At 32.1% G+C, this 16065-nt stretch overlaps 1 protein-coding gene and 1 non-coding gene across 6 annotated transcripts; one reads left to right on the forward strand and one right to left on the reverse strand.

Annotated features, from left to right (window-relative positions):
- Positions 1-5265: 5265 nt before the first annotated feature.
- Positions 5266-15676, reverse strand: LOC107425320 (mitotic spindle checkpoint protein MAD1). Of its 5 annotated transcripts, XR_007242613.2 has the most exons (18): positions 15328-15676; positions 15087-15186; positions 14526-14686; positions 13474-13671; positions 13289-13381; positions 12725-12841; positions 12100-12347; positions 10192-10363; positions 9276-9383; positions 8977-9180; positions 8131-8293; positions 7003-7093; positions 6816-6885; positions 6435-6563; positions 6202-6240; positions 5885-5935; positions 5691-5794; positions 5266-5592 (listed from the first exon to the last, which is right to left on the reverse strand). XR_007242613.2 is itself a non-coding variant. In XM_048479438.2 (16 exons), the coding sequence occupies exons 1-16, from the start codon at positions 15520-15522 to the stop codon at positions 5503-5505; spliced, it is 2178 nt and encodes a 725-aa protein (XP_048335395.2). In that variant the 5' UTR covers positions 15523-15674; the 3' UTR covers positions 5266-5502. The 5 variants fall into 5 exon arrangements, 2 of the variants coding, with proteins under 2 accessions (XP_048335395.2, XP_048335396.2); XR_007242614.2 differs by lacking the exon at positions 5885-5935; XM_048479438.2 differs by lacking the exons at positions 5691-5794; positions 5885-5935 and having other exon boundaries at positions 15328-15674.
- Positions 15677-15752: 76 nt separating this feature from the next.
- TRNAV-AAC (transfer RNA valine (anticodon AAC)) lies at positions 15753-15826 on the forward strand. Its single transcript has one exon. It is a non-coding gene; the product is annotated as a tRNA-Val (tRNA).
- The last annotated feature ends 239 nt before the right edge of the window (positions 15827-16065 follow it).

Genomic DNA, 16065 nt, shown 5'->3' on the forward strand with positions numbered 1-16065 from the left:
TTTGTTGTTGAGAAAGTGTCAATATTAATAGTTTTGTTAGAAATGTAACACCTATTTATACAGGTGTTTTTTGGGGGGCATTTGATGAAAAATTGGGAGTAGGAGGGATGTTTTAGCTTAAGGCCTGGTCAAGTTCAAGGTCTCGGGTTTAATTACAACGACTAGTTTTGTCATCTGAGTTTTTCCTAAAACGATACCCATTTATTATTATTATTATATAAAGGTACCTATTTATGCATTTTGACAACTTCAATCTAAACATTTTTTTCTTTCATAAAAATTGTATTAGAAAGGAAAAAAAAAAAAGGATAATAGACAATTTCTTTAATTTCTTATATATAAATTTTATTTCTAGAAATTAATTTAATCTCTGATCATTTGATCAAAGCAAACATTATGAGGAATAATATATGGTGATGATGCTTATGAGGAATAAATTAATAGTGGTGATGCTTCAACCCAAAAAAAAAAAAAAAAAAAAAAAAATTAATGGTGGTGATGATGCAGATTGACACAGAAGCACCGAGCAGTGACGGCCAGCCAACAAAAACATACCTCAAATTTATATTCAACGTACATTAATTATTTAATTCTCTATATATAAACGGGTAAATTATATAATTGTACTTGACCTTTTTCTCTAGTTGACCTTTTATCTCAGATTAAGATCAACCATACAAGTATATTAGCTAATGATCGATGCAAATAGTTCAATAGATTTGGTTATATCAGCATACAAATCAAGAAAAGATTTAAAAATTGACTAACTTTTGAAGGGAAAGAAAAAAAAGTCATGCTATATATTCAAGTGACTTAGAAATTTAATTTATATCAAAGTACACAGGAACAAACACCAATATATGCATACCAAACAAAATATGGGAATTTTACACCAATATATATGTATACCAAACAAAATATGCGAATTTTTCTTTTCAGTGGAATTATATAGAGAGAATATTTGGTCCAATCTGATACATAACTTTCTTGATGCAGACAGAAGTAGAATCTCTACCAGGGGCCAATTGTTGCCAAAGAGTAAAAAATAATCCAAAGGTCGATGTTGACATGATCAAATGGAAAATCAATGCTCCTTTAGGTACAGCCTCATTACAAAATACAAATTTAGACTCTTTTTTTTTTTTAATACAATTAATTGGACTCATATTTGGTAGACATGATTATCTTACCAATATAGATTTTGTGGAGTTTATTTTGTCTAAATAAGATTTTGGTATTTTATAAAAATCTATATTAAACTATTAAATTATTTTTGAATTTCAAATTATGAAGTGATCTAAAAACTAATAAAAAAGAAATTAAAATTATTAGATCAACCTAATATGAGTTTAATTATATATATATAACACTATCAAAATCATCTCTTGAAGGATATATATGTTTATGTGAAAAAATTATTATCAATAAGGGACCTTGATTATAGAAGATGGTTTGAGATGATGATGATGATTATTAAGGTAAAAATCTATACATTCCAATCATTGGAACCCCCTCTTTATCAGCACAACACAAAGCTGTTGGTGTTGGCGGTGTGCATCCACTTGCAATGGAGGATGCTTAGTTTGAGATGTATTGGACAAGGCTTCAAACTGCTCTAATGGCATTTCCAGCAAGATCTAGCCATGAGATTGCCTCTATCGTATAGATGGAAAGTTGCTATGTGGTTTGGGATGGGCGCAGTGACTACCCACGGCTTCATTTTTTTTTTTTCTTTTTTTAAGTGATTTTCCAACTCTTAACCTTAAAATCATGCGTTTAAGCCGCAAAGGTGAGTTTGTCACTATTATGATGTTTTATCCAAAAACACTTAAACACTCAAAGCCAGTATATGTGTGCGTGAGAAAATACATGGTTTAGGATATAATTACTTAGGATAGAATTTGAATTATTCACCGAAAAAAGTAAAAAATATGATAGAGTTTGAATTACAATTATCACATAAAATTATGGTAATGACTTTATTTATAATTGTCATATTGGGCTTTTCCAGTGGGCTTATAATGGCCATGTCTAAGATAGTGAGCGCTACCAATTGAAGGTATGGTTGATACAAGCTTGTTATTTTGTGACAAAATCTCTTTCTGCTTTATAAGTTGGCCAACATTTTCAGAAAGTTTCAATGCATTAAGCATTGAAACAATGGAAACTATCATCCAATGCTTCAAAAATCCTCTCACATAATGCATTATTTAGTGGTTGGACTTAAATTGCTTGAACATTTCCTCGAAGAATGTGGCAAATGTGTGCCACGGCCCTCGACGCCTTTAGTTTGTGTCCTCCCATTTTCCATATATCAAGTTGTGTGATTATACCAAATTAAAATACATATACACATATATTCATATAATCAGGGTTTAAATCTGGTTCTTCATAGTAGGATTAACGTCAATATTTTCTTTTTTTAGTTTTTAAATTATATTAAAAACTAAAATTTAAAATTACATTTATTAATTACATAATCTTAACAAAATTTATTTTTTCTATATAAGATTTTAATATGCTATTATATCTATACTCGATCACTTTTTGAATTTAAAATTCTAATATTGATGTGATCTAAGAACTAATAAAGACAAACCTAATATAAAAATTATCAAATCATCTTAATGTGAATCTAATTCTACATTCTTATAAATTATATTGTGGCAGAAATACAATATGTTGTGGATGTGCAATAACAAATTTCTACTAATTCCACGTCCCGCAACATGCTGCTGGATGTGCATCCCTTACCACTCAGTATGTGGCATCTCCCACGATAACACTTATATATATACATATATATATATATATATATATATATATATATATAATAAATTTAGGGACAATCTGATGGTAAACTTCTTTCTTTTCAATTATCAATTTGATATGCATAACAAGTTTAAGGACAGTTTGGTGCTAAGCTTCTTTCTATATGTGAGGTTCTAAATTCAATTCATCTGATGATCAAAAAATTAGAAAGATTGATCTAATAATAATATATACAAATTCTTCAATCACAGCCGTTAGATTTATTCGAATTTGGTTAAATTGAGCTCAGCCTAATATAAGCAATAAAATATTTGCTAGTGTTCCACTGATAAACAGTGCACCATCTTTCTTTACCTCTTTCTCTTCACTTATTTGGACTACATACGAATATCTTCATGCCACTTAGCTATAATGATTGCCTAAAAGAAACAAATCTTTTTGAAAGGAAACCACAGATGAAGGTGAAATTCATTACAAGATTAAAGGTTATGCTTTCTCTACAAAATTTAATATGTCAACTCCTCTCATTTTATTCAATCTAGTTATTGAATGTCCTATTTCTTGGGGACCCTAAGATGTAAATCCATCTGTTTCGTGACAAAATTCCACTTGTTTCAAACTATTAAACTTCTAGCGGACCACCCTCAAGCTCACTCACCTCATTATTTAATTGTTTTATGGAGTTGAGTTGATCATGAAGCAATTGACCTTGAGAGAACAACATTTCAAAAAAAGAAAAAAAGAAAAATTGAAGTCAAAATAAATGTTGGACGTTCTGTGATGTATATTGAACCAACTTACTCTAAGTAGGGCCCTAAAGAATTTTTCAAGTAGCTCCTTGCGGAACTTTTGAGCAAGGCCAATTACAATTTACAAGAATTGAACCATTCTAGTGTCTTCTTGGTGCAAATCAATGCTCTTTTCTTCTTCTTTTTCCTTCTTCTTCTTTTTTCCCCTTATTATTATCATTTTGAATGACAAAAGGCCTAAGTGGTAAGGCTAATGCTGCATCATCCTTGAAGGGAAACCACTTAATGCATCCTTGATGTAACACCAAATGCCATTCTATGAACATTCTAACACCTTCATGATGAATGTATGAAATGTAATGAAAACCCTATCAACAAAGTCCAAAGATCCAAGAAATTAAATAAATAAATAAAATGAGGCCAATATCATTAATCTTCTTTTAAATTTTAAAAAATTATTTATATTTTTTAAATTTATATCATTCACGCTCCTTAATTTTTAAAACATAAAAAATATTACCAATAAAATAACATAAAAATTTGATTCTTTAAGCTAAAAAGACACCAACCTAGGGTTTCTTCATTTGTCATCTTTTTCTTTCTTTTTTTGTCAAATCATATGCCTCTGTTAATGAGACATGTCCCAAACATGTCTTGGTTTTTTGGGGATCAGACGACTCCTTGCAGAACCTTCTCTTATGGCTCATGCCTCTTTACACCCTCGGGGCCAAACTTGCATCAAGATGTTGGCTGAAAAACTTGTTTTGGGCCCCTCACCTTGCAATATGCATAATAGTTGTTTATGACTTTTTAGGCCCTAGCCAATGAATGAGCCATTTTAATTCCTAGACACCCTTATTTTTTAGACATACCAGTAATAATTACGTAGTGATGCGTTAGGAAATTCTGTTCTTCTCATAAGATTGGCGAAGACAAGAACCTAATCGACTCATCTAAACCACGTCATAAATGAAAAACCATCGTGATCAGTATGACAAAATGAAACCATCTTCAATGAGTGCGCACTTTTTATGGACCCGCCAGGGTCCTGAGTGGCTCTCAACTTTTCAAATTAAGCTTATTATGTTATATGGATCATATGATGCAACAACTATTCATAATCGAATGCACTGATAAAAATTCATTTTATATGATCTGTATGCATAATTTTGATCATTCACAAATATATACGTATACATATATATATCCACTTTATTTTGACGTTGTACTGATGTCAGGGTAAAACCATTGTATGTAAGTTTTTTTTAAGAGGAAGTTGGGAGGAAGAAACAAATTAATGGGATTTCTTTAAAGAGTTTTATTTTAGTTTACCACGCAGTGTTTTACTAACTCATACAATGTATAAGTTTAGTCCTCATTTGTTATCCTGGTGTATCGATATGTCTCCTCCTTTTTCATGTTATTTTGTTACTATTATTATGGCATTCTTTTTTTGTTTTTTAGGGACCCCCAACTAAGCTACTTTGATACCTGATGTCCAACCAAGTTTTATTATGGTCACATGGGCAAAGTGTTGGCAACCAGTGGACATAACTTGTGCAAATTGCATAGCTCTTCCTACTTTTGCTACTAACAGAAAAAGTGAATACTCCTCCCTCACAAAGAGCTAGTCTCATTTTGTTTTAAGTTGTTAAAAGATGTAAAATATTTCCATGCTGATTGGGAGCACAATGATAGCCCAAAAGAAGTATTTGAAAGACACAAAATTTTGATCACTCATAACTACAGCAAGCCAAAAACAAAGGAATTTTAGCCATTCAACCTATATTTGCAACCACATGGGCAGATTAAGCACCTTTTTTTTCGAGGATATACCTAATCCCAAATTCAAGCATTTATCCACAAGTGTACAGAAGATCACCTGTTTAAGAGGAAGAAGATAGAAATACAGTTCTGGTGAATCATCTGTAAGAAAAGGAAACGATATATTAATGGCCATTCAAAATAAGTTCTGGTCGTTTTAAGACAGGGTTCGTTTGTTGAAAGACTCCACTGTCAAGTTGGCAGTGAAAGCTGGAATAGAATTCAACTTCCGAATAAATATCTCAATCTGCAAAATGCAATCATTATTCATTAGAAAGCATAGATAACCAAGCCGAAAAAAAGGGGGAAAAAGTCGAAGAGAAAAAAAAGAATGAAAAATAGTACCAATTGTAATGGAAAATTCAAACTAAAGCCTTTGAAAACCTTCCACAATATGTTTACTGATTATTGCTGGTAACGCTAGATAAAAGAGCCATCCACAATATTTTCTCCAACCATGATAATTAAATTCCCATCAAAACAATAAAGTTTTAGCAAAGAGAGTAGAAAAGACACAAGAAAGTTTACTGTTACGTAACTTTGTTTTGGAAAGAAAAGTTGAAACAATTTTCCAAGATGTGAATTTTCCTCTGAAAAATGAAGTGAACAGAAACCTTGACTTGAATATAAGATATAATTTTCACATTACAAGAACGATAAGATATAATTTTCACTTTGGGTCACGTGAAACTAACTTGAACTAGAAATTTTTGCACAAACAGCAGTAAAAACTCTTAAAAGTAATGGTTATAAATATAGGCTAGATATCCAGACACAAAGGCAAGCAATATCCCTACATGCTTACAATTAAAAGCGTATAGAAGAAAATATTGTAGGAAAATATCTTGTTCCATACCTGACGGGATATCTCTGGCTGAGAACCATAATCATTTGCCTGTTGGATCATAACAAAAAATAAATAAAAAGTTTCTTCTTAGGTTCATTCAGGAAAATGAAATAAAACAGTAGAAAGTATATTTTGACATCGATCAAAGGAGTTCATGCATTGTTGCTTCTACTTCTAATACAAATACTACTGCAGGAAACTTGCCAGTCATTTCTTGTGTAACCAAGAATTAAGCATCTCACCAAAATATTTGTATGCCCAGATTCATATTCAAATTCAAGTTTCTCGTCATCACTTTGAGCATAAATGGATTGGAGGGTAAACCGTGTCACAGGGATCCCATTAGGACGCTGGTGTTCATCCATTATAATCTGACCCATAAAAACATTCAAGCTTTTAAGCACATTGAATCAGTGCAGTGAATAACAATGAACTTGTATTAGTTTATCTAAGTATTTGCAGAGATAAATAGTGGAAACAGCCTATAACACAATCCCCGGTTTAATGTGAGTTAGAAGTCTAGAAAGTACAGAAAAGGAGAGGGTTGGCAAGAATTTACATCCAGAAGCAATGAAAAGGAGAGGATTGGCAAGAATTTACATCCAGAAGCAATATGACAATACCTTGTAACCAAAAAGCTCACAACAAGCCCTCCTGAAAACAGAAATTCTATCCGCAAAAACAGTCTTGTATCTGTTCCACACATAAATTCAAATGTTTTAATCACTTTAAGATGTAAGTTGTCTAAAAGTATATAGATTTGATGGAACAAGGCAACAAAAATCAATCTTACTTCCAAAAATAGCTCACCTCTCTTCACGCTTTTCCAAAGTTGCAATTTGTTCTTTCAACTGCGTTATCTTCCCAGATATATACGAATCCACCAGTTTCCCAGAATCACCTGTATTGCTTAGCAAAAATTATAAATAACAGACATAAATCATTTCGTATAGTTAACAAAAAGTTGAGATTATGGATCATTCAACAAATTAGTTACAGCATAACACCAATCTCTTTATAATTTGCAGGTGTCGCTAGAGGATTCTATCAATAATTTGACTCCATAATCAGCAAGTTCAGAAGCCAACTTTAAGGCTATAGGTACAAAGGATGAAGATTGTAAATGTCATAGCTGAATTATGTTATTTCTGCCATTTCTAGTGGAGAAGATGCCCACCTCCTACTCATCCTTTGAGCATTAACATCATCCTGGTGTGCTCAATAGTCGTATTGGCCCAGAGAAATCATATGCAGGATTTCCAACCAATTACCTATCTTATGAAAATTTCTGTATTATTTCAGCATCCGTAGAGCAAGGGTCAGTCCAATCCAAATTTCAAATAAGGTGCCTGCTTCAACTTTTTATGATCTTTTAAAAACTAATCTTTGAAGGGTCTTTTAAGAAATGGGATGGCAACCACTACAGAAACATAACAAAGAGCAGCCATGGTTTGGCTGACACCCTAGTAACATTCTATTATATATACCATATAACACACATCCAAATTTCATTTCCGTACATGGATATTAATATTTTAATTTTTTTTCCAAGTGAGCATGGAGAAGGATTATGAGTCCAGAAAAGCGGATTGATGGTGCAACATTTTTGATATATGGTGTAAATTACTTTAAATGTTTACTTCCTAATTTCAGGCTTAGAAATCTGTATTCACCAAAAAAGAAAAATAAAAAATAAAAAATCCGTATCCTGTTCAATTTAGTTGTCACCTTGGTTTGGAGACGCTACCTGCCAATTTTTTATTCATAGCAAGGTCTTTAATGAAGCTTAAAAGGAAGTCAAAAGTACAAATATATAGTTTAAAGAAGGCAATAATAAGCAAGATACTCCCACAGTGGGTTTTCGAAAAAAAGGTCACTTCAATAGGAGAGGTACTTGCAAAAATACCACCTTAGCCATTAAAGAAGCGGTGCTTATACCTGACTGACTTTTCAATTCTTCAACAGCTTGTAACTTCTCCTTTGTCTTCTGTAACTCAGTTTGTAATGCCTCTATTGTTTGTTTTGCCTCATTATCAACTGTTAGAGTATTCACCATTCGCAGAACTTTTGTATTTGCAGCAGAAAAATCACCATGACCCAGCTATGGAAGGAAAAGTAACAGAGAGAATTGTAAAATATAATCTAAGAAAGAAATCCAGAATCATGCAAAATCTGACCAAAGGCAAGACACTTGATTGAAATAGAAATGAGTGGGAATTTAACACAACTATGAAATCAACCAGAAACCTCAAACAAATAATTATCTTACAATCTTTTAGTTCTTTGTAAATCAGGAATTTAAGATATAGAACTAGAAAGGAGAACAGTGTAAATCGTAATAAAAGAGTCAAGACAACGACAAACTGAAGTCTTCAAAATAAACCCTTAGTTAGAAATATAGGAACAGCATTTCCATAAACAAAAAATGGATGAAATGCAGAAATTTGGCTAATACTTAAGTATCAAATCCAGAATCAGATGATATGTATATCAAAATATTGTAATAAGCAAAGACACCACCAGGAAACCAACCCTGAATACATTGCAATTGTCATCATTACGAAGGCAAGATTAAAAACAGAGCAGTGAAATAATAAAAGTATGGAGCCAAGTAAAAACCATAAGATATGTCCAAACATGTTGCATTACATGAAAAAAAGAAAGAATTGATAGATAGGTTCACATTTCATTTAGACATTCATCCAAGCCTCCAAATTAAGCTTCACTCTAGATTCACAAATAGCAATGACAATGTCAGTAATCCTCAAGACATCATACACTTACCTTAGACTCCAATAGAGAAATCTCCGCACGTAACCGATCACTCTCCCTCTCCAGTGATTTTATTCTTCTTTCTTCATTATTTAATTTTTCATTGAGCAACTTTATTTCCTCATGCAGACGGCTTCTGGCTTCTTTTTGCTCTTCTAACCTAGTCTCCAATTCTTTAATATAGCATTCTTTTTTTGCAAGAGATGACTCAAGCTCCTGCAAGTGCAAACCAAGTCATCAAAAAGGCAAAAGCCACTTACAAATTATCTCATGAATCAAAACTATGCTACAGGAAAGTAAATATCTTCAACCTGGACAATTGTTCCACTAGCTGCAAAATCCCCTGTCTCAATCTTTGATCTCTTTAACTCATTCACAACATTTCTCAAATGATCTCTTTCACCAGTAACAGTAGAAAGCTGCAATTAACAATCATTTACTTTAAAAATAAATAAACAAATGAATCAACAAATAAATAAATAAAAAAAAATACAAACATCAGATCTCAGTTTTAGAGTACAGAATAGTAGTATATACAGCAAATCCAGTCATCATGTGTGTTCCGTACTGAGCGGATAAATAACCTAGGTAAAAAGCATGTTGCTTAAAATGCAGAAAGAACTTGTGGCATTAATATCCTAATAGCTAACAAGCATTTTCCATGAAGACGTCATCCAAACAGTTCAAATTGCATCAATAAGACTGATAGTTTTACACGCTCAATAGACAACCCATAACAACCTACATGAAGAAATTAGTTCAAAATATACAAGGATAGAATGGATTTTACTAGATGAAAAGAACTAAAATGAAGGCGTACATGAAACATACATGATGATTGACAACATCATCCACCAAGCAAGTAAGAATTCACAAAAAACATATCAAGATAACATCCATCAACAACCTCGATTATGCTTCAAAAAAAATCTGCATGCATGAGTTTATATTTGTGCATGAGAGAAGCAACTAAACGTCCTTTTTTACCAATTGCAAGAACATTCAGTCTCTACATCTCCCCGTATGTTAGGCCATCCAAATTGTAATTTATTTTTTATAGAAACATATGCTTATATTTCTTCAAAAACAGGAGTCCAAAGAAGTGAAGAAGATGAGAAATTATCAAAAATACAAAACTTATAAACCTATTCTACAAAAATATACCATATAGATCTACTATTATATCACATTATATAAGATCCCCTTCGCATAGAAATGAATCATTACCATCAACTCAATCTGCTTAACCTCTGATTTTGATATTTCTGCTTTCTCTTTAGCCAATACAGCTTCAGTTTCAGCTTTTTGTTTATCAATTTGTGCAGCATCAAGCACCACCTCCAGTTGTTTCAAGCGGGCATTTGCTTCACCCACTTTCATTGTGCTATCAATAACCTCTCTGCATTAGAGAGAAATTTTAGCAATGAAAAACAATACATGCTTATGTAAGACAGTAAACTAAAGGCCCTAGAATTTATTTTACATTTTCATTTAAGGTAATTCTGCAAGGGTAACATAAACCAACTAAAATGGCACTCATTGTCCCAAACTATAACCCCAAGAATCATGCCATTCCATAAAGACAATAGAATTTCCTTTCAAATGAAATCAAGATGCCACTGGCCAAAAAAAAAAAAAAGAAAAGAAAAGAAAAAAAACCTTAAACTCCAGTCTGCAGATCATAGGGACATAAATTACAAACTCGCTGTGAAAACATACATCCTATGAACATCTAAAGCATTATCAAAAGAAATTGAATTTACAAGAAAAATAAATCTAAAATCAATAAGGAACATGATTCCAGAAGAAAAATTTATGGCATTACCAATCTCTTCAAACTTTCATATTCTCATGAGGATGCAGATGAGCAAATTTCAATCGAAAGTTATCAGTTAAAAACTTTTACTCCTAAACCTTTGATGAAAAAGCAGCTAGGAAAAATCTAATTTCCCAACGGCCAGAGTTCCCATGCTTGAACCTAATACCATGCGCCCAGAGACGACCATGTTGACCCAGATATCCAAACACTACAGGCCATGAACAACTTAATGAAAGAAGAAACAATATCTTTGGCCCACTTGGTCCTAATGCTCAAATAATCTTCCACATATTTATATTTAAATATATATAAGGTCAGTTTCATATCAGGATATCCTGATCTTATTAAAATATTGATGCATGCCTCACGACATAAGGATAGGCATGTATCCGTATTTTAATAAAATCAAAATATCCTTACTTGATCAAAAAAATATATATTCATTTAAATTCGTATGGAAAATTAATGTAAGAAATAAAACATTGTAGAATGCAAGTATGCACCTGCTAATATAATTTAGAACTCATGTATACAATACTACACAAGAGCTGAACTTTTCTACCAGTACCATTTGCATATGAACAGATAGTGAAAGAAAATTCCCTTAGGGCATGTTTGGTTTATGGAATAAACATAGGAATAGAATTCATATTCCATAGACTTTGTTTTTCCTATGTTTGGTAAGTTTTTGAATTTGGCAATAGCTATTCCATAAGAATAGATATGCCTCCATTCAAAGGAATAACAATTCTTTATTAAAACCTCAAAATCCCTATTCCTATGTTTTAATTTGGATAAGCTTTAAAATATCATTATCACATTTAAATTCAAATTGATTATCACAGACTAAAAATATATAAATAAATATAAAATTTAATGTTTAATTAATTTTTACCAAATTTGAATTTTTTAGAAAAAGAAAATATTTATAAAGCCTAAACCTTAATTTTAAGTCAATATTTTTACCAAACATATAAATAGGAGTTATCAATCATTTTCCCATTTTCTATTCCTATGAATAATTATGCCTACTTTTAAAGGAATACGTATGCTATATACCAAACGTAGCCTTAGTGTTGGTATATTCAGGTCATTGAATGTGATCCATATACATTAATTAGAAAGATGGAAGGAGAAAACTTCAACACAACAGAAAATAATGAACATTTCTATTGTGGATTGCATGGAAAATTTTCTGTTTCAATCACCAGATAACGGAATCAGAACTTAGAAGTGCTACTTTGGAAGGAAGGGAGGAGAGGGGCAGAGTTTTGTTTTAATTCAGTCTCAAGTCTGAGATAAAGCTACTCACTAACCTTTGTAATGCTGCAAACTTGACAGGTATATCCTCGGAACTTGACACATCAGGAATATCATTAAGCAATAACTTCCAAGATGACAATTCATCCTCCAAATTCTTCATACTCAGCTGAATCTCTTGTAATTTAGATAACTCCGACTCTGCCCTCTCTCGACGACCTTTTTCTTCCAATAATTTTTCCTTTAACAACTCAATGTGTTCATGAGATGATTTCAACTTCCTTGCTTCTCTCACTTCAGCCTCCTATCAATAAATCAAAGCAAACAAATCAGATAACAGTAGTAGGAAAGGATACAGGAAACGAGAACATAGGCTGAAGATTAAACTAAATAAGACTAAACTGTATATGCAATGCAAGTTCACTAGATCAGGGAATAAGGGACTGGTAAACTTAACAGCCAAACTTAATGGCCAAGATGTAGATAAGACAACAGCCTTATTCAAATAAACTCATATCTCCTTTATTTTCTTTGTAAGTATACAAATAAAGGAAATCTCTGCAAAAGAGCCTTTTTTTTTTTTTTTTTTTTGGATGGCAGGTAATCTGACAAAATCGCAATCATTATAATATTGTAAGCACACAGCAGTTTGAACGTAAATTCACAAGGAGCCAGACTCACATAGTTCCTAAGCTCTTCTTGCAGATGTTTAACCAAGATATTACTCTCTGCAGAAGTAACTTCTTTAAACGTGAAACTTGATAGTTTCTTCTCTACTTCACTCTTCTCTTGCAAACACTGGAAAACAAATGATATATAGCACCCAAAAGTAAATTGATTAATTTATAATGTACTAAGTCAATCATTCCAGTAAAAAAATCTAGCACATCACAAATAATACAACAATCATACTAAAGGTGAAATAGACATAAACACCAAACAAATAATTTCAGTTCTGCATATATGTGATGGTAAAGAACAACAATATAAATACAAGGCAATCTTCATATCTACACTAGTATATGATCTCTTAGGGAACCATCACTCCCAAAAGTTAAGCTAATAAGAAGCGAGTCTAATGATGTACATTAAGCACACACAAATTACAGCTACCATGTTTAATATAATTTCAAGAGATCAAATATGAAAATAATAATAATAATTTAAAAATAAAAAAAAAAAAGCTAAAACTTTATCAAAGAAACATGCGTAAAATTCAAAAATGTACAAACATAACACACAAACCTCCATAAGTTGCTTCTTAGCCTCTTCAAGCTGCTCATTTAATAGTTCTGATTCTTTCTCTACACTATTAGCTCTACACTCCATTCGTTCAAGCTACAAACAAGAGAACTAGGCAATTTAAAAATTACTGTTGTTCATATGGAATGCAGGTAATTAACATCAAATTCTTAGGTACGCATACTCACATCGGCACTTATTCTAGAAATTGAAAGTTTCGATTCTCTTTTCAAATGTGCAAGTTCATCATTTAGACGTTTCTTCTCCCTTTCCATGCCTTCAGAAAGGTGACTTAGTTTTCTCTCTAAAGTACTTGCTTTTTCCTCTGCTGAAGCTGCTGAAGACTCGGCTTTCATGCGAAGGTTTATTTCACTTTGGAGCTTTACCTAAAATTCAAAATCAGTAAGACATGAGGTAAATTAGTAACATGATGTTCATGTGACTTGGCAATAAACAGAAACAAAAAGCAAATCCATCTCTCTACAGAAAATTGAAAATACTTATCAAAGAAGTATTTCAAGCATACAGGAATGATTAGCTCGTCAGTACACTTAGGTTCGCATTGGCAATCTCATGATTTGTACATGAACTTAGGTACAAAGGTATATCTCATGATTTGTACATGAACTTAGGTACAAAGGTATAATTAATATTAACAAGTCATGCTTCATTTGAATATTCTAGATTGGTATAAATGTTTAAAATTTTTATGGTTCAATTTTGTAATATAAGGTGAAATTTCTAAAACACACCAGAGCATTATTCAAAGGTACTGAAAATAAATATTAATACACTCATGAAGCATATTTGATTAGGAAATTCCTTGTGTACTTGTTATACAATAACTAATTTAAAAATTCCTAAAGGACATAATACATAAGAGCAGTAATAGAAAATTATTGACACTTTACCACAAATAAATAGGAATCTAGGACTAAAACTGTTGGTTAAATAATTTAAAGAAGTCATATTCACCAGCTGTTGGACAATTTCATAGTTAACACACATTTCCAGGGAACTTATACTAAACCAACAAATTTGATCACTTGATTTGAAAAATATCAGCTAATGATAAAAAAGAATGGGCTTGTAACTTGTAAGGAACAAACTAAAAATCATGGAATGGGATCTTCCTGATTAAAACTTTAAATTGCCTATTAGCCATTTTCCTTAAAGCAGAAAATGAAATGGTACAAAATGGATCCACAGACCCATCTCATGGAAAACATATTCGTAATACCTCAAGATCACTTTTTGACTGTATTTGGTTTCGGTATCGTTCCTGAGAATCTTTTGTCTCCTTCAAAAGCCGTTCTTGAAGCAACTGTTCGCGTGCTTTTGCTGCAGCGAGTTCTTGCTCTGCATATAAGAATTGATCCAATAATTTCTTCTTCTCAGCTTCTGCAACATTTACAATCAGAATTAGGACAGAAAAGCCTACATGAATCCCAAAAGACAAACAATAATTTCCAAACTAGATAAGCATACAAGACCAAAACACATGACAATAATTTTTTTTTTTTTTCAAATAATAGTTTCAAATGCTGCTTATAAAAAAACAAAACTTTACAAGATTAAAAAACTTTCCTTCTTCTCCTGAAATTATTTAAAACAAAAAAAAAAAAAAAAAAAACAACAACAACAACAACGAGAACTTTGCCTAAAAATCAAACTTCGAACAAGTTTTTTTTTTTTTCCTTTTTTTTTTCACATCATCTCAAAAATAACAACCAATCGTCGTTTATTTGTAGGAAATTAAAAAAACATTAATCAAGAAACAAAGTGCGGCTACAAAACCCACCAACTTTGGACAAATTCTCATTGAGTGCTTCCCATTTAGATTGATAATCACGAGCTTGCTTCTCTGCACTGCTTAAAGCATCCAGAAAATCCGATTTAACCTAAAACACATTGAAAAAAAAAAAAAAAAAGAAAGAGAAGAAAGAAAGAATTTAAAATAATTTGTTTTTGACAAAATAAAAATCTATAAATAAGAATAATAATAATAATAAGGAATCAGAGAAATAGGGGGGAAAAAAAACCAATTGCCGACACTGGTAGGTGCAAAGCATTTGGTGGGATGAGGATTCGAGTGGCTGAGCAGCACCCGAAGGAGGATCCTCGTATATGACGAGAGGCAGGTCCGACCCGGTAGCCGGCGGTGGGCTCTCGACGGCAATGATCTCCGATGCCGCCGCAGCTCGCTGCCTTTTCGGCGGTGGAGTCCTCACTATCATCGTTCTCGGTTCTTCTCCTTCCTATCCAAACAACTCAGAGCAACTCTCTCCCTCTCTCTCTCTCTCAAGCTGTGAGTGTAGTGTTTGTTTGAGTGGCCGATTGGCGGTGGCTTCGTTTAAAAGCCAGGCGCCATTTTTGCAAAAGCGCTCCCCTTACACATTTCCAAGTGGAATTTGCCAAACACAAAAATAAATATTTTGATTATATTTTTCCGATTCACTGACACAACGGTGTCGTTGTGTAGTTGGTTATCACGTCAGTCTAACACACTGAAGGTCTCCGGTTCGAGTCCGGGCGACGCCATTTTAAATTTCGTTTACAAAATTTTAATTGTTATCATTATTTTATTTTTTTTATGGAAATTATTTGCATTCACTTTCTTTTTTTAAATTACAGTTGTGAAAAAAAAAAAAAATTAAACGTTTTCACAGTTAAAATACAAAAATTTTATGGGATTTCAGTTAAAATTAAATATAAGAAACAATTTTTTTAATTTTTTATCAAAAAAATCAAAATTAAGACATAATTTTACCTAATTTTCG

The sequence above is a fragment of the Ziziphus jujuba genome, chromosome 7 (genome assembly GCF_031755915.1).
Source record: "Ziziphus jujuba cultivar Dongzao chromosome 7, ASM3175591v1".
In the NCBI taxonomy this organism is placed as follows: Eukaryota; Viridiplantae; Streptophyta; class Magnoliopsida; order Rosales; family Rhamnaceae; genus Ziziphus; species Ziziphus jujuba.